Source organism: Amblyomma mixtum, chromosome 7 (genome assembly GCF_055824585.1).
Source record: "Amblyomma mixtum isolate Tamu chromosome 7, ASM5582458v1, whole genome shotgun sequence".
Classification (NCBI taxonomy): Eukaryota; Metazoa; Arthropoda; class Arachnida; order Ixodida; family Ixodidae; genus Amblyomma; species Amblyomma mixtum.
Genome location: NC_143018.1, coordinates 101,703,154 through 101,715,577, shown reverse-complemented (window position 1 = coordinate 101,715,577; position 12,424 = coordinate 101,703,154). Strand labels below are relative to the sequence as shown.

At 44.9% G+C, this 12,424-nt stretch overlaps 2 protein-coding genes across 24 annotated transcripts in view; one reads left to right on the top strand and one right to left on the bottom strand.

Moving 5' to 3' along the window:
• The window catches only part of LOC149337028 (uncharacterized), a 107,377-nt gene extending 103,548 nt beyond the window's left edge, over positions 1-3,829 (top strand). For 14 of the 23 annotated variants that reach the window (XM_089553247.1, XM_089553254.1, XM_089553249.1 and 11 more), the window contains one exon: positions 1,765-1,877. Coding sequence is in view for 9 of the 23 variants with exons in the window: in XM_089553253.1 (XP_089409379.1) it covers positions 1,765-1,783 (19 nt within the window). In the remaining 14 variants the exon portion in view is untranslated. Of the gene's footprint in view, positions 1-1,764; positions 1,878-3,156; positions 3,289-3,511 lie in introns of those variants that run through there. The other 9 variants (XM_089553265.1, XM_089553263.1, XM_089553257.1 and 6 more) reach the window with 2 other exon arrangements.
• A 2,986-nt stretch (positions 3,830-6,815) lies between these two features.
• LOC149337027 (multidrug resistance-associated protein 1-like) overlaps positions 6,816-12,424 on the bottom strand; it is a 108,632-nt gene continuing 103,023 nt past the window's right edge. Inside the window, exons 25-27 of the mRNA XM_089553236.1 lie at positions 11,870-12,036; positions 8,114-8,308; positions 6,816-6,966 (exon numbers count right to left, since the gene is read on the bottom strand). Coding sequence (XP_089409362.1) covers positions 6,816-6,966; positions 8,114-8,308; positions 11,870-12,036 — 513 coding nt within the window. The remainder of the gene's footprint in view (positions 6,967-8,113; positions 8,309-11,869; positions 12,037-12,424) is intronic.

Genomic DNA, 12,424 nt, shown 5'->3' with positions numbered 1-12,424 from the left:
CTGAGCACGTCTCAGGTGGTCTGGCCGCACCTAATCTGAGGAGAGCGACACATGCTTAAGCCTCTATAAGGTTTCTTCAGGGGCTAAGTGAGCATGTTTCTACTTTTAAAAGAGGCGCTTCTTCGGAATGGTGACACGCCTCTTATGCGCGAGGAAATCGATGGGACTGTGTCATGGTTCAGCCCGCCTTTTCGCCAGAAATCTCCAGAGATCACACTAGGACAAGCTCTGCCTGTAGCCGCTTTTGCGAAAGTGTTTCGAGCAGAGTAAGCTTGCTTTAGTCGGCTTGAATTCTTCGTCACAGCAGCGAGCGGTTGCGCTGCGAGCTTGTGGTCTTGCGGAAAACAGTGGAAGACGACACAGTCGCGGCCGTGGTTGTTCATGGACACGAACGCAGAGTAGTACCTGTTGAATCTGATTCTCAAGGTCGGCTGACACGCTTTGTACGTCGCAACGCACGCAGTGCGAGGAACAACGCATGCAGCACAAGAAACAACGCGCGCTGAAAGCGCGCTCGGGTGCGCCGAAGCATCTCCGGCTCCTCAACATGACGTCACGCTGGCCGACATGGACGAGGTTTCCCTCTCCGCTGTTCCCTTCTCCTGCGCTCGCGCGGGGCGCGGGAAATTTAAACATCGCGTTTTTAATTGGTGATTGCGCCACTGTTTTAGCCAAAATCGAAAAAATAATTTCACAGACGTTATCAGCAATGACACTACTTCAAAACCCTGGAAGGTTAGCTGATTCGAAAACCGCCACAGTATCCCTTTAAGGCAACCAATATCCAGAGCTCTCCTCCCGCTCCTTAGGTCGTTCATACCTTTGTGCTGAGAGACAAAGTGCGATGATTACCCTAGGCCCCAAATGCCATGTTGTGATCTCATATCTGTAGCTTGGAGTAAGCGTAGCGTTGTGCTTTCGTACACTTACAGTACTGCAGTTTAGGTACGACTAGCCTACTGCACATTCTCTGAAAGTTAGTCCTTCAGCTTAATAATCTTTTACCATGCAAAACATTTAAGCCAGGAACGACAAGAAACTTACCGTGCCTGTTGCTGATATGGATTTACTGCAGGCAGCTATGCGATGTGCTTTCAAACGCTTATAATTCATAGCTAACACTAGCAAACCCCACGCCTAATTATTCTTTCTACTTAGCAATTTTGCCTTGTGCCACATTTAAAACAATCAAATAAAATTACCTTACGCGCACTATATTTAAGACAGTCACAAGAAATAGTTTGTTTTTGAAGATCGTGATGTATGAACAAATAATTAGTCGCTGCATTAAACTGGCCTTTATTACTGCCCGCACACGTAGACACCTGTACTTTAGTGTTCCGTTGACACAAAAACGGCGCCAGCATCCCCCGCTCCTAGTGTCAAACGTCGGCACTCAATGGTGTCCAGTTTATACGTTCGCACACCATCATTCCACTGACCTCACTGCTTCTAGTCTCTCGACGCTGTGCCTCATGCGATGATGCAGTTGGGATTGCATGGGCCTAGCTAACCTCATTTGATTCGGCGCACTGAAATGAAAGCCTTACTACTAATGTGGACAGCAGTAAAGTTGGCAGCTCTAGAATGTGTTTTCACTTTTAACTAAAGCTCTTGATGATATGTGCGTAGCGTTATGAATCGCGTGGTCATAGATGGCATGATGTGAAATCACACTTGTATCTTGGACACACTTCGGTATCCTTTTAACACAACATAAGCATGTCCACAGTATTCACTCATCAGGAATTCAATTCCTCGCAGGCTTTCCCCACAAGTGTAAAAGACATCAAGAAGGACAAGATACTAATCAGGACGGACATCTTATATTTTGGCGACGAAATTCTAAATCAAGTATCACCATCGATTTTCCAAAGGTAAGCAGAATATCTGCACTTGCTCTGTGTAGTCTTGAGAGGCGTTCAGCTATTAAATTTGAAAGCTGGAAACAGCGTGCTGCCTGCGAAAGCAATGCAGCTTGATATATTCATGCTTAGATATCTAGTAAATGCACAACAAGTATACTCACTGTACACCGTTTCCAGCATATTAGCGCAATTCAAGGTGGAATTATACCGTGTATGCTATACTGTGAAAATGTTTACAGGCAAAAGTCAACGACACTCATCGAGCACACAGGCTCGTGGTATTAGATTGTCTTCAGAAGTCTTCTCTAACTGTAGCTGAGGGGGCCTGAATGCCATCCATCCAGCTTTGTATGGGTTCTGTTCTAAAGGTTCTTAAAAGCGCCGTGAATGAAAGAGCATCGATCACAGCGATGTGTTCGATGACGACACTGCTCAGTGCTCAACAAAATGCTTGCCCATTGTCTTCTCTAGTCAGTTTCACACTTCACCGCCCTATATTCAGTGAAGATAAATTTACAGGAGTTAGGTAAATAGATAAGCACTTCTGGATACTAACTTCGCACCCCCAGAGCACTGAATAAAGTCACAATGCGTCTATCTGTCTTTTACGCTTCTAAAACATTTCCAGCACATCCTACAATTTTCGCAATCAGAAATTGTCAAATCTGAACTTATCCGCGGAGTGCATATGGTTAATTTGGCATAGTCAGGGTGAAGGTGATGAATCGTGGGCGCAATGCGAAGTGCGTACATCCAAAGGGGTGTTTTCATCGAAGTCGTGATTGTAAACTCCTTTTAAGGGTGTTTACTTATGACAGTGCTTAATTTCAGGCCCAGTTCCAACAGAACATTTCAGAAGCAGAAAGCAAAGCGTGATTACTGGTGTTACAATATGAAGTGCTGGCGACGTTAACGGCGTCCTGCTGCAGAGCTCTCCTGTGTTTAATGTGATAGCATTGATGGTGAAATAATGTTGTTTCAGTGAAGAAACGACTGATGTTTAAAGTGCTGGGCAGTAGATAAGAATGCATGCTGGGAAGTGGTAAGTGCGAAATATATATATATATATATATATATATATACATATATATATATATATATATATATATATATATATATATATATATATATATATAATATGTCTGATTTTATGGGATATTTTTTAGTAAAACCTGCTCTTTCTACATTGTATTCAAAACCATGTGCATGAAAGGGAGCGCACATTCGCAATTGCCTTTTTTCTACAAAATATTTCTTAATCAAACCTGAATTATGAAACCTTTTGCAGAACAACGCGATTTGTGGCGAAACTGCGGATAGAAACATCGCCGTATTTTAACTCTATTTACTTCAATACAACGGCCGCCTCGCTGAGGCACGGAACAGGCAGGATGCCGAATTTCAGGCACGCTTCCTGCAGGTACGTGCTGACAGCATGCACCACACTTTTTACATCAGAAGCGGCTGCATGCAATATAATGTTGCTATATTCATGGTTCCAAACCTGTGCTTAACCTTTGTATGGCCGCCTCTTGTGGGACGTGGCTCAGTATATTTCAGTTGGTCATTTATAACATGAAAGAGAAATGAGCCTTCAGCATCTGTTAGGAGCACAAATTTGCAACTGAACCTTGTATGCGCAGCACCTCAGCGAGGCTTCCGCCGCCGTGACAGACCTGGCCGGGGCGGAGAGAGACACCAGGGCGGAGTTGGTGCGCCTCCAGGAGCACCTTGTGGTGGCGATATGTTTTATGTTGCTGCTGTACAACCACGTGCAGCGTCAATCAAACTGAGTGTTTTATTTGTGCGGCTATGTGTTTTTAAGCCTTCTGCAAGGTGCAGAAGGCTACATGTGATATGTAGACTTTTTTTATTGCGATGCCTTGCTTTATGTAATATATATTGTAGTTTTTTTTATTATTGTGCTTTTTACCTACTTCAAAATAAAGATTTGTGTGATATTTTCTAGTCATTTGCTTTTGCATATTTCCAATGGTGTCTTTTTACATTCTGAAAGTAGCGGATGTACGATGTCTAGTCAGTCTCTATCTGCATTTTTCTGATATCGCCAGTTTTTCATTCTGCAAGATGCACAAGTGTTACTGGCCCAACCATTGAGCTCCGGCAATGAGGCTTCTATTTAGTGTAGCCTGCATAGCAACAAGCTTTATATTTTGTACAACTTTGCTATTCAGCTTGCTACAGCTGGCTTAACACCCGGCCGCGGTTGCCGAATTTCGTTGAAGGCGATGTTCTAGAGGCCCGTGTACTGTGCAATGTCAGTGCACGTTAAAAAACCTCAGGTGGTCGAAATTTCCGGAGCCCTTCACTACGGCCTCCCTCATAGCCTGAGTTGCTTTGGGACGTTAAACCCCAGTAAACCAAACCAAACTTTGCATTGCAGGTGCCGTATGCGGCTGGGAACGGCATGAAGTCTTGCTTAACTTGAAGATGCGGAACTGCACGAAACTGTGGCCACGGTCATTGATAGGAACCTGACCGTCTTGACTTGTTCTTGAGTTCGTGGTAGCCGGTTACTACACTTCAGTCATCTGGAATAAACAGCGCCCGAAACCCGCGTACTCAGAGCGCAGCTGGGACTTCTGTTCTTCTTGAATAGTGTCTTTCGGTGGTGCGTATGACAATCAGCGTTGCATTGCACTAACCAGTAAGTAGGCAGGAAACCAGGACAGAGCAGAGGTTTTTTCTCCCACTTCGGAGCATCGACAATCTGCGCTTCGAGCTTGATTTTATGGAGGACTGTGAAAGGCGACACAATTGCGGCCTATGTGGAACCTATAGGGACAAACAGCAGCAATTGGGCACACCAGTTTCCCAGCGCCGCCACAGCCCATGTGGGACCAATTTGGGACCCATGTGGTCCCACATGAGTTGTGACGGGGCTGGGAAACTATCCAGCTACTGCTCTGTGATGAAGATGATGATGATGTCCTCGGGCTGAATGGCACATTACTGCTCTATGCCCCTGTAGGTTTCACATAGGTCTGACTGTGTCGTGTTTCCCTATTATCCACAAGACCAAACGTTCGCAGCGCAGACTGTCAGTGCAGCAAAGAGGGAAAATAAAACTTCTGCTTGCCCAAACCCATGCAAAACCCCTTTAGGGCCCACAGTAGGCCTTTGTGGGGCTGGTTAAGGGGCGTGCTCAGTACGGAGGCCCCTTAGTGTGCTACCTGGCTTGAAAGTTTAATATGCTGTGTAAGAAGAAGAAGAAGAGGACGTCTTCGCGGTGCCGCACTTCGTCGTCACCGCTGGTGGTTCCGGCGTGAGGCTCGTGCTGGAGCTGCTGCTTTCGGCTGGCTCTGCCGTCTTGCTACGACCTGACAGCTGCGGGCGTTGGTCGCCGTGACCCACTAATAAATGCTCTGTTCAGCTGTTTATAGCATTAAAAAGCGCATTTACCAGGAAGGTGAAGGAAGGTAATATGATTGAAGGCACTAGTTTTGGGCATGCAGTTCTTTAAGAGCCTTAAAGTAGTCGCTGAGGCAATTCACTTTCGAATCTGCTAATCTTGTAGAGTTTTTTTCTAATTTGTAATTTGGCAAAACATTGCCTCAATCAATAATTAAAATTCCTGTGTTAAAATGTCCCGCGTCCCACGTGAGCGCAGGAGAAAACACCGGAGAGGCAAACCTTGTTCATGTCAGCCATTGTAACATCATGCAGAGAAGCACAGGATATTTCTAGACACCGGAGCGAGCTGTCAGCTAGCGTTGCAAACGCTCTTAGTAAATGCCCTAAAAAGCATTTTCTTTAGCGCCATCACCAGCTACCTTTTATACACAATAAAGCCACGAATTTTTCCCTCCTCTCCATATACCTGCTGCCTAGGAGCCCATGACGCAGTGATGCTACCCGTACAAGTCTTCTGAAAAGAACTGTCTTGTGCTTCTTTCCTTTTTATTCCTATATGTGCCACGTGCTTATTTTTATTCGTACATGGGGCACAGTAGACGCGCCACTTATGGGGAAAGTTACAAGCTTGTAAACAAATTGCCCATTGTGTTCTTGGATCCCAGCACGGGCTACACATGCCGAGTGCGCGAATGGTAAGGATACGCCGGTTATGCGAGTTTTGATTTCCCATTTTACGGCGAAAAGGTGAAAAATCATATGTGCTGCAGGCGCCTTAGGGCATGCTGTGAATGTGCACCGATGCGTCCGGTGTTTTGATCGCGTATTACGCTTATTCCAACACAATACCGCTTAATCCTTCTTTCCAATGACGCACCTACTCATTAGCATAGACCGTATGCAATATATCTACTAGTAGCACCATTATTCGCCAAAATGCAACGCACTCTTGTGTTCTACGGGGTTGTGTTCTCACCTAGCAATCTGGAAGTACTGGATTAAATTCCCCGCGCGTTCGGAAAAAGTTTTATTTTTCTTACATATCACGTTGACGTCATCTGACATCATTCGTGACAACTTTTGCGGTCAACGACGAGAATGCCCGGATTGGTTGCCGATGAGCAATAACGTTTTCCTATTAATAATGCCGCTTATGTGTGTGTTACTCTGTTGTTCTTAACGCGCTGAGAAGACGGTCGGCGAAGATCCCGTGATAAGTCCCCTCACAAGTTGTGTGCTGGCTTTTCCGGGCCGTAAGGTATAGAGGTTTCATTTGTACAAGCCGAGACTAAGTGAACACTGACGCCAGCTATGAGATACGGTAGCATGCACGTTTGTCCTGATCTAGGAGGACGGTTATGAAGGCGCCCGCAGGAGCAGCGAAACTTTTGGTTATTTATTTCCTTCTGGCTCCGTAGTGGATAAATATCATTCATCAGTTTGTGTAAAGAAGCACTACACTCTGTAGACGCGAGTGATCAATGAAGTATTTTGTTGTATGTCAAAAAAAGTCTCAAATGTATGAATATGCCTGCGCAACGCCACTGACAGCAAAAAGTATATATGGCATGATCATAGATAAGTTTTGGTCTTTGGCTGCCCATCGGGCACATTCGGAATTCCAGCGTCAAGAGCCATGGCATGGAAACTCGATCGGGGGTCCGATAGTAATCGGGCTGGTGAATCAAGCTCTCGAACCCGGCCGTCTTCGAGCACAAGTATCCTGCGTAGAGAAGCCAGAGGTCATCATTTGTTACGTTCGGGCATTTGTGCATGCATCAAAGTTTGTGATTTTTGTTGGAAAAAAATAATACGCGGCTGCCGCTAATACCAGTACCAAATCAGTGTTAGCATCAAAAATGGCATCATAGCACAAGACGTATAAGCAATTTGCTCTTCCTAAGATAACCATGGCGTCTTTAGCGATAGCAGCGAAATATCCGCTCTTTCGATTTTTTTCTTATGATTATTGCCTTGTGCTATTCCCTTAGCAAGCCTTGTGCTTGAAACTCCCTCGAGAAAAGTGCTATATGTGTTTCCCATACATTTTACAAAATTCACATAAATGATAAGTATTAAAAAATAACCTGAGTAAATACAAAAGTAAATTTTTAAAAGCTACATGTTGTAAATCACTGGCCACGCTGAATGAGTTTTCATGTTGCCTTTGTTGGCGATGATGCGAATTGAGTTCGAAGTGCGATTCTTGCAGCCCCAAAAATGATGCAACTAAGCCTGTTTAAGCATCAACTGAGATATCTTGTTTAGTACTATTAACTAATTTTCCCAGAAGTAATGGACGCTTTTTCCTTTTCTCGTTGTTTTGGCAGGAACAGCAGGGAGCGATGAGCTGTCTAGTGGAGTGCGATTATGAATGATTATTAAATACTTATACTGCGCATTGTTAAACCTTACTCAGAAATTGAAGACAACAGAATATTTCAACGCATTCATGAGCGCAATTTTTTCACATTTTCTAAGATTCCACTATGACAATACATTCGCTGGCCACTTTTCGGGAGGTTTGGAGTTTTTAGATAAATTTTTTTCTAGAGTCAAGTTCCCCATTGAGTTTCTTAACTTCTCCTTAGCTACTGGATGCGAGTGAAGGGTAAACTTTAAAAGAAAGAACCGATGAAAAGATTCGACAGTTACCATTGTTAATTCCATAAAAGTAGTTTACAAAAGTTCACAGTTGCCTCACAATTAAAACTGATGCCCAAGAATTATAGGCTTGCATTGCTGCCGACGTCAATATAAAAAAGACATAGTTTGACTGCACTGGATCTGAAACTCTTTCTCAGCAACTGGCAAAACCAGGTGACAAAGACTCATGCCTCCGGTCCTTAAATCGGAGGCCCATATCTCACCTGTCGTAGTCGAGGACTGTGTTGATGCGGTGGGCGATGGTGAACAGCGTGCACTGAGCGAAGGCATCCCTGAGTGCTGCCTGGATGAGGCGATCTGTGTCCCCGTCCATCTGCGAAGTGGCCTCGTCCAGTAGCAGGATCCGCGTGTCGCGAAGCAGGGCCCGGGCAAGGCACACCAGCTGCCGCTGACCCACGCTTCATGAACAAAAGGAAAGCATGCGTTCGCGTGACGGCCGCGATGTCGAAGGAAAAACATATGAAAAGGTTGCAAGCGAGGCATGCGTCCGATCTGAAGCAATAGGGCATCTAGGAAGAGAGATCCCAGCACGCTTTCACCTTCGGACCGCACTCTCTGGCAGGCACGCAGCTCCGTGGTGCCAGACACGAGGATACCTCCGTACATCCATCATAACTGATGAAATCCGGTGCTCTACAAGCACATTTGCCTCCCTTAGTCGCTGTTGAACACGTGTCTGCCGTCGAGGAAGCGCGCTCGCTTTTCTTCACAGGAGTCCCAATTTCGATCTCCACTGCCCACTAATTGACAATGTTATGTTATCTCGCAATAATTTATTTCCTTGTATGTACCTTTGAACTTTTGGTCCACCTTGTGATCTCTGCCGTCAACGCCAAAAATGATTCGCTGAGAGAACTGCGGCTATTTTTAAGAACGAGTTGCGCATACTTAAAGGACGAACACACGAAAGACGATGAAGCCTGAAAGAGCGCAAACTCCCTGCCCTCCTTGTGGTAGACTCCCCCCGGTGTTGCTCTTGCTCTCCTGTGAGCTTTTCTTTTGCCTTTACTGTGTACAGGTGAATGCCAACCTTTACCTCCCGATTCTTGGCCGATCCCCCAGTGTGGGTATGTGTTATTCTTTCAAAGGCTACAGCAACAACTATGAACTGCTTTAATACGGATCAATGCTCCTTGTACGCGCAGTGTGCACATGTGCCTAAAACAAGAAAGTGGTGGATGCGAGAGAGAGATAGAGGGCTACTCAAGCCTGGGCACAAATCATCTTAATGCGCGCAGAAAGTTTTTTCGTTTTCAGCATTACACAGGATAACTTGTGTCACTAATACATTCCTCGCCCTTGAAATTTGTGTAGTACAGTTCTAGAAGCTCATGGCCTGCTTTTTCTTCACTACTGCCTAGAATCTTAATCTTCTTGAGCCGTAGCTTGCATGTAATGAGATCTTCGCATGTAATGCGATGGGCCGGCAAATCTGCTCCTTCGCTGTTCCGAACTGACCGCGCATATTCGCCTGCGCGTTCTGTCACGCAGTGGCCTGTCTGGCCAGCATGCACGCGACCACGCTTGAGCGGGATTTCATATACCACGCCCGTGGCACATGCCATGAAATTTGGGGCATGTTTTATTCTGCACCCGCTTCGTCGGGATCCTTCGCTGCAGATCCTCGGGCATAAACCGGCGAGCGTTCGTCGTACTGAGAAAAATCACTCGGACGCCATGGCTGCTTGCCCCTCTTTTCAAGTTGTGGGCGACTTTGCGCGTTTAGGGCACAACCGGGGCGTTCTTTCTGAACATGCGCTCATTCCTGTTGTCGCGTTCTTCATTTTTACCTGCGATATAGTATCTGAGGAGGGTTCTAACCTCGCAGTCCGTTTCGACCAGTGGCGAATTATCGTTCCACAGACACTGGCCTTCGCATCGAACGGGAAATAGAGCGCTCTTGCGCTAATACCTTGTGGTATATATAACAGCTATTGATGAACTCTCATCTTTCTCACGAGAGCGCATCTCTGAGGCCCTTCTTGTGCACAGCATTCTAGATAACTGGAATCAATAGAATAAATATGTATTCTGCCTTGTTCTAATGTGCTTCAACTAACGAAATGTTATCAAATCGGCACCGAATTTTCATTGGCATATTTTTCCAATGACGCATACATCGAAAAAATTCCACAGACTATAATGAATAATTAAGCAGGTGTATGCCAGGCCATGATATCTCCATGTCATGACTGCGCGCTGCTTCGAAGTTACAAATTCTAATTTTTGCGGCCCATTTCTATAACAAATCATTGCGTAAACGGCTGAGCCTATTGTAGGACTTTGAAAACGCTGATGCATGCAAAACAAGCGAAATAATACACATAGGGTCAGAATTCAAAGTGGCGCTGACGTGAAACAAAGAAACGTATAGCCTTTGTCACAAATTTGCAGCCCAAAAGGGTTTGCTGCTAAGCTGTGTAGGGTTGTTCTTCTAGCATCCCTGGAAGTCTCAACTGTAAAAGTGGTGAGAACCAGAGCTCCTTTTACCTCCAACTGATTTTGAACGACGCAGATACAAAATGAATCACACGGCATTGCCCAAAAGTCAATCCTGCCTGGCTTATGAAGTTTTGATAATTGCTGTATGTCTTAAAAGCAATTTCTTACGTTAATTTCCCACTAATCGTTTAAAATGGCTCTTCATAGCTGGTCGCGAAGGGTTGAGAATATCAACTCCACCCATTCGCGAAGCACTATATCTATGCACTGTCCAAAGCCGAGACAAACAAGTTGACTACACCAACACCCCTGCCGTAACTGAAGTGAATATTAGTATCCATGGAGCTACTGAGGTCATATTTGGTGCAGGTTGACCATGGCCCGTAATGCCAAATCCGAATACCACGGTTGAAAAGGAACTAGCTTTAAAACATGTTAATGAATTCTTTCTTTTTCTGTTTTATATTCTCATGACCCTTCGTGGTAGTGCAGTGGCTAACGAATTCCGCTGCTGTATTCGGTAAAAGGCACGGGTTAGAAATCCGGCCTCGGAGGCTGGTACCCAAGTCGGAGAATGGGTACGAAAACGCCCCTGTACTAAATGGGTACACGTAAAGGGACTCTTTTGCGTATAACTATACTGCGGAAATATAGCATTCAGTAATACTACTGCAGAATGCAGGTAACACTTTAACTATAAAATAACACTAATACATGTAATACTTTGACTAAAATAAAAACAATATAAAAATATTCACATGTATCTTTTTTCATCGCATATTTTTTTTTCTCGCATGGATTCGTGCTCCGGGGGATCTCATATAAGGACATTTGTTTTCCACATGGACTGTCTGTCTGACCGCGAAATGAGCCAGAAGACTATTCGCAGAAAGTATTTGTAGCCTAGTTTTTCCTTAAAACGCAATATGAGTGACAACAAACAAGCGACATAATGGGCCTATAAACTTCCCTGTTACCTCCGGGATATGGTATCTGAGGAGCGCATTACGTATCTTGTTTATGGTGTAGGTATCATGCAGAGTTATTTTAGCTTTATCATAACTAATAATCGAATAATGACGAATATTTTCAGTAAACGAAAAAATAGCGTGTACACTTTGTACTGTATTTGTTTTGAATACACATGCATTGAGAAAGGCGCATGCAGGCCGAAATGTACAGGTTGAGGTACATTAAGGCGTTCTTAAGTAATCTTAAGCTCACAATCCTAACAGCTTGCATGCTTATACAGTACTATGACCAAAAGCTGGACATACTAACGTTGTTTATGTAGTTGAAGAAGTAGACACCACTTGATAGCACATTTAGAGAGGTACACAGTGTTTGGGTAGAGCTTCTGTTTACATATTCCTTTGTTCTCCCATTTTATTTTCTTCTTCTCAGAGCTGTGCCCACAATATGCTGGACACTTCGAACTCCTAAACGTGCGCGCTGCTCTCCGCTATAAAACCGGTCGCACTGCGCTACCGCCTGAGCAAGAAGGGCGAAATACTTGCCTTAGATTGCAGCCGCCATCGCTTGTTTCCAGGAGCAGCTTCTTGGGATCCTCCCTGACAATGTTGGCAAGGTGTGCTTTCTCAAGGGCCCACCAGATTTTTTCGTCTGAGCATGAGTTGCCAGGGTCCAAGTTTACTCGCAACGTTCCCCTGACGAGGCTTGGATCCTGAAAATATGCCGCATTAAAACCTCACCGAAACGCTTTCCAGCAACGAGTATTTGGGAGTCATTTGTACCACCAGCTGAGTGATGGAAGCACAATAATAGCCAAAAAAAGCTGTTTATTGCGAGCCAGAATGAGTTGGTCTAAATGGTGCCCAAAATATTGCAGTGGTTGCAAGCCTGCTATCTTCCGCTTCTAATGGGGCAGCACTGCGGGAACGACTTATGTCCATACGCGAGTATCTCAGCAATACAGCACAGAAGAAGTCGTGTCTGTTCCAAAACGAAATCGTGCGACGTTCATTTCAGTTCAACAAAACAATACTGACGGAGCTATAGGCGCCCTGTCCACCAGCGCCCCGCTAATATAACTGTTTCTCAGATTATCTTCT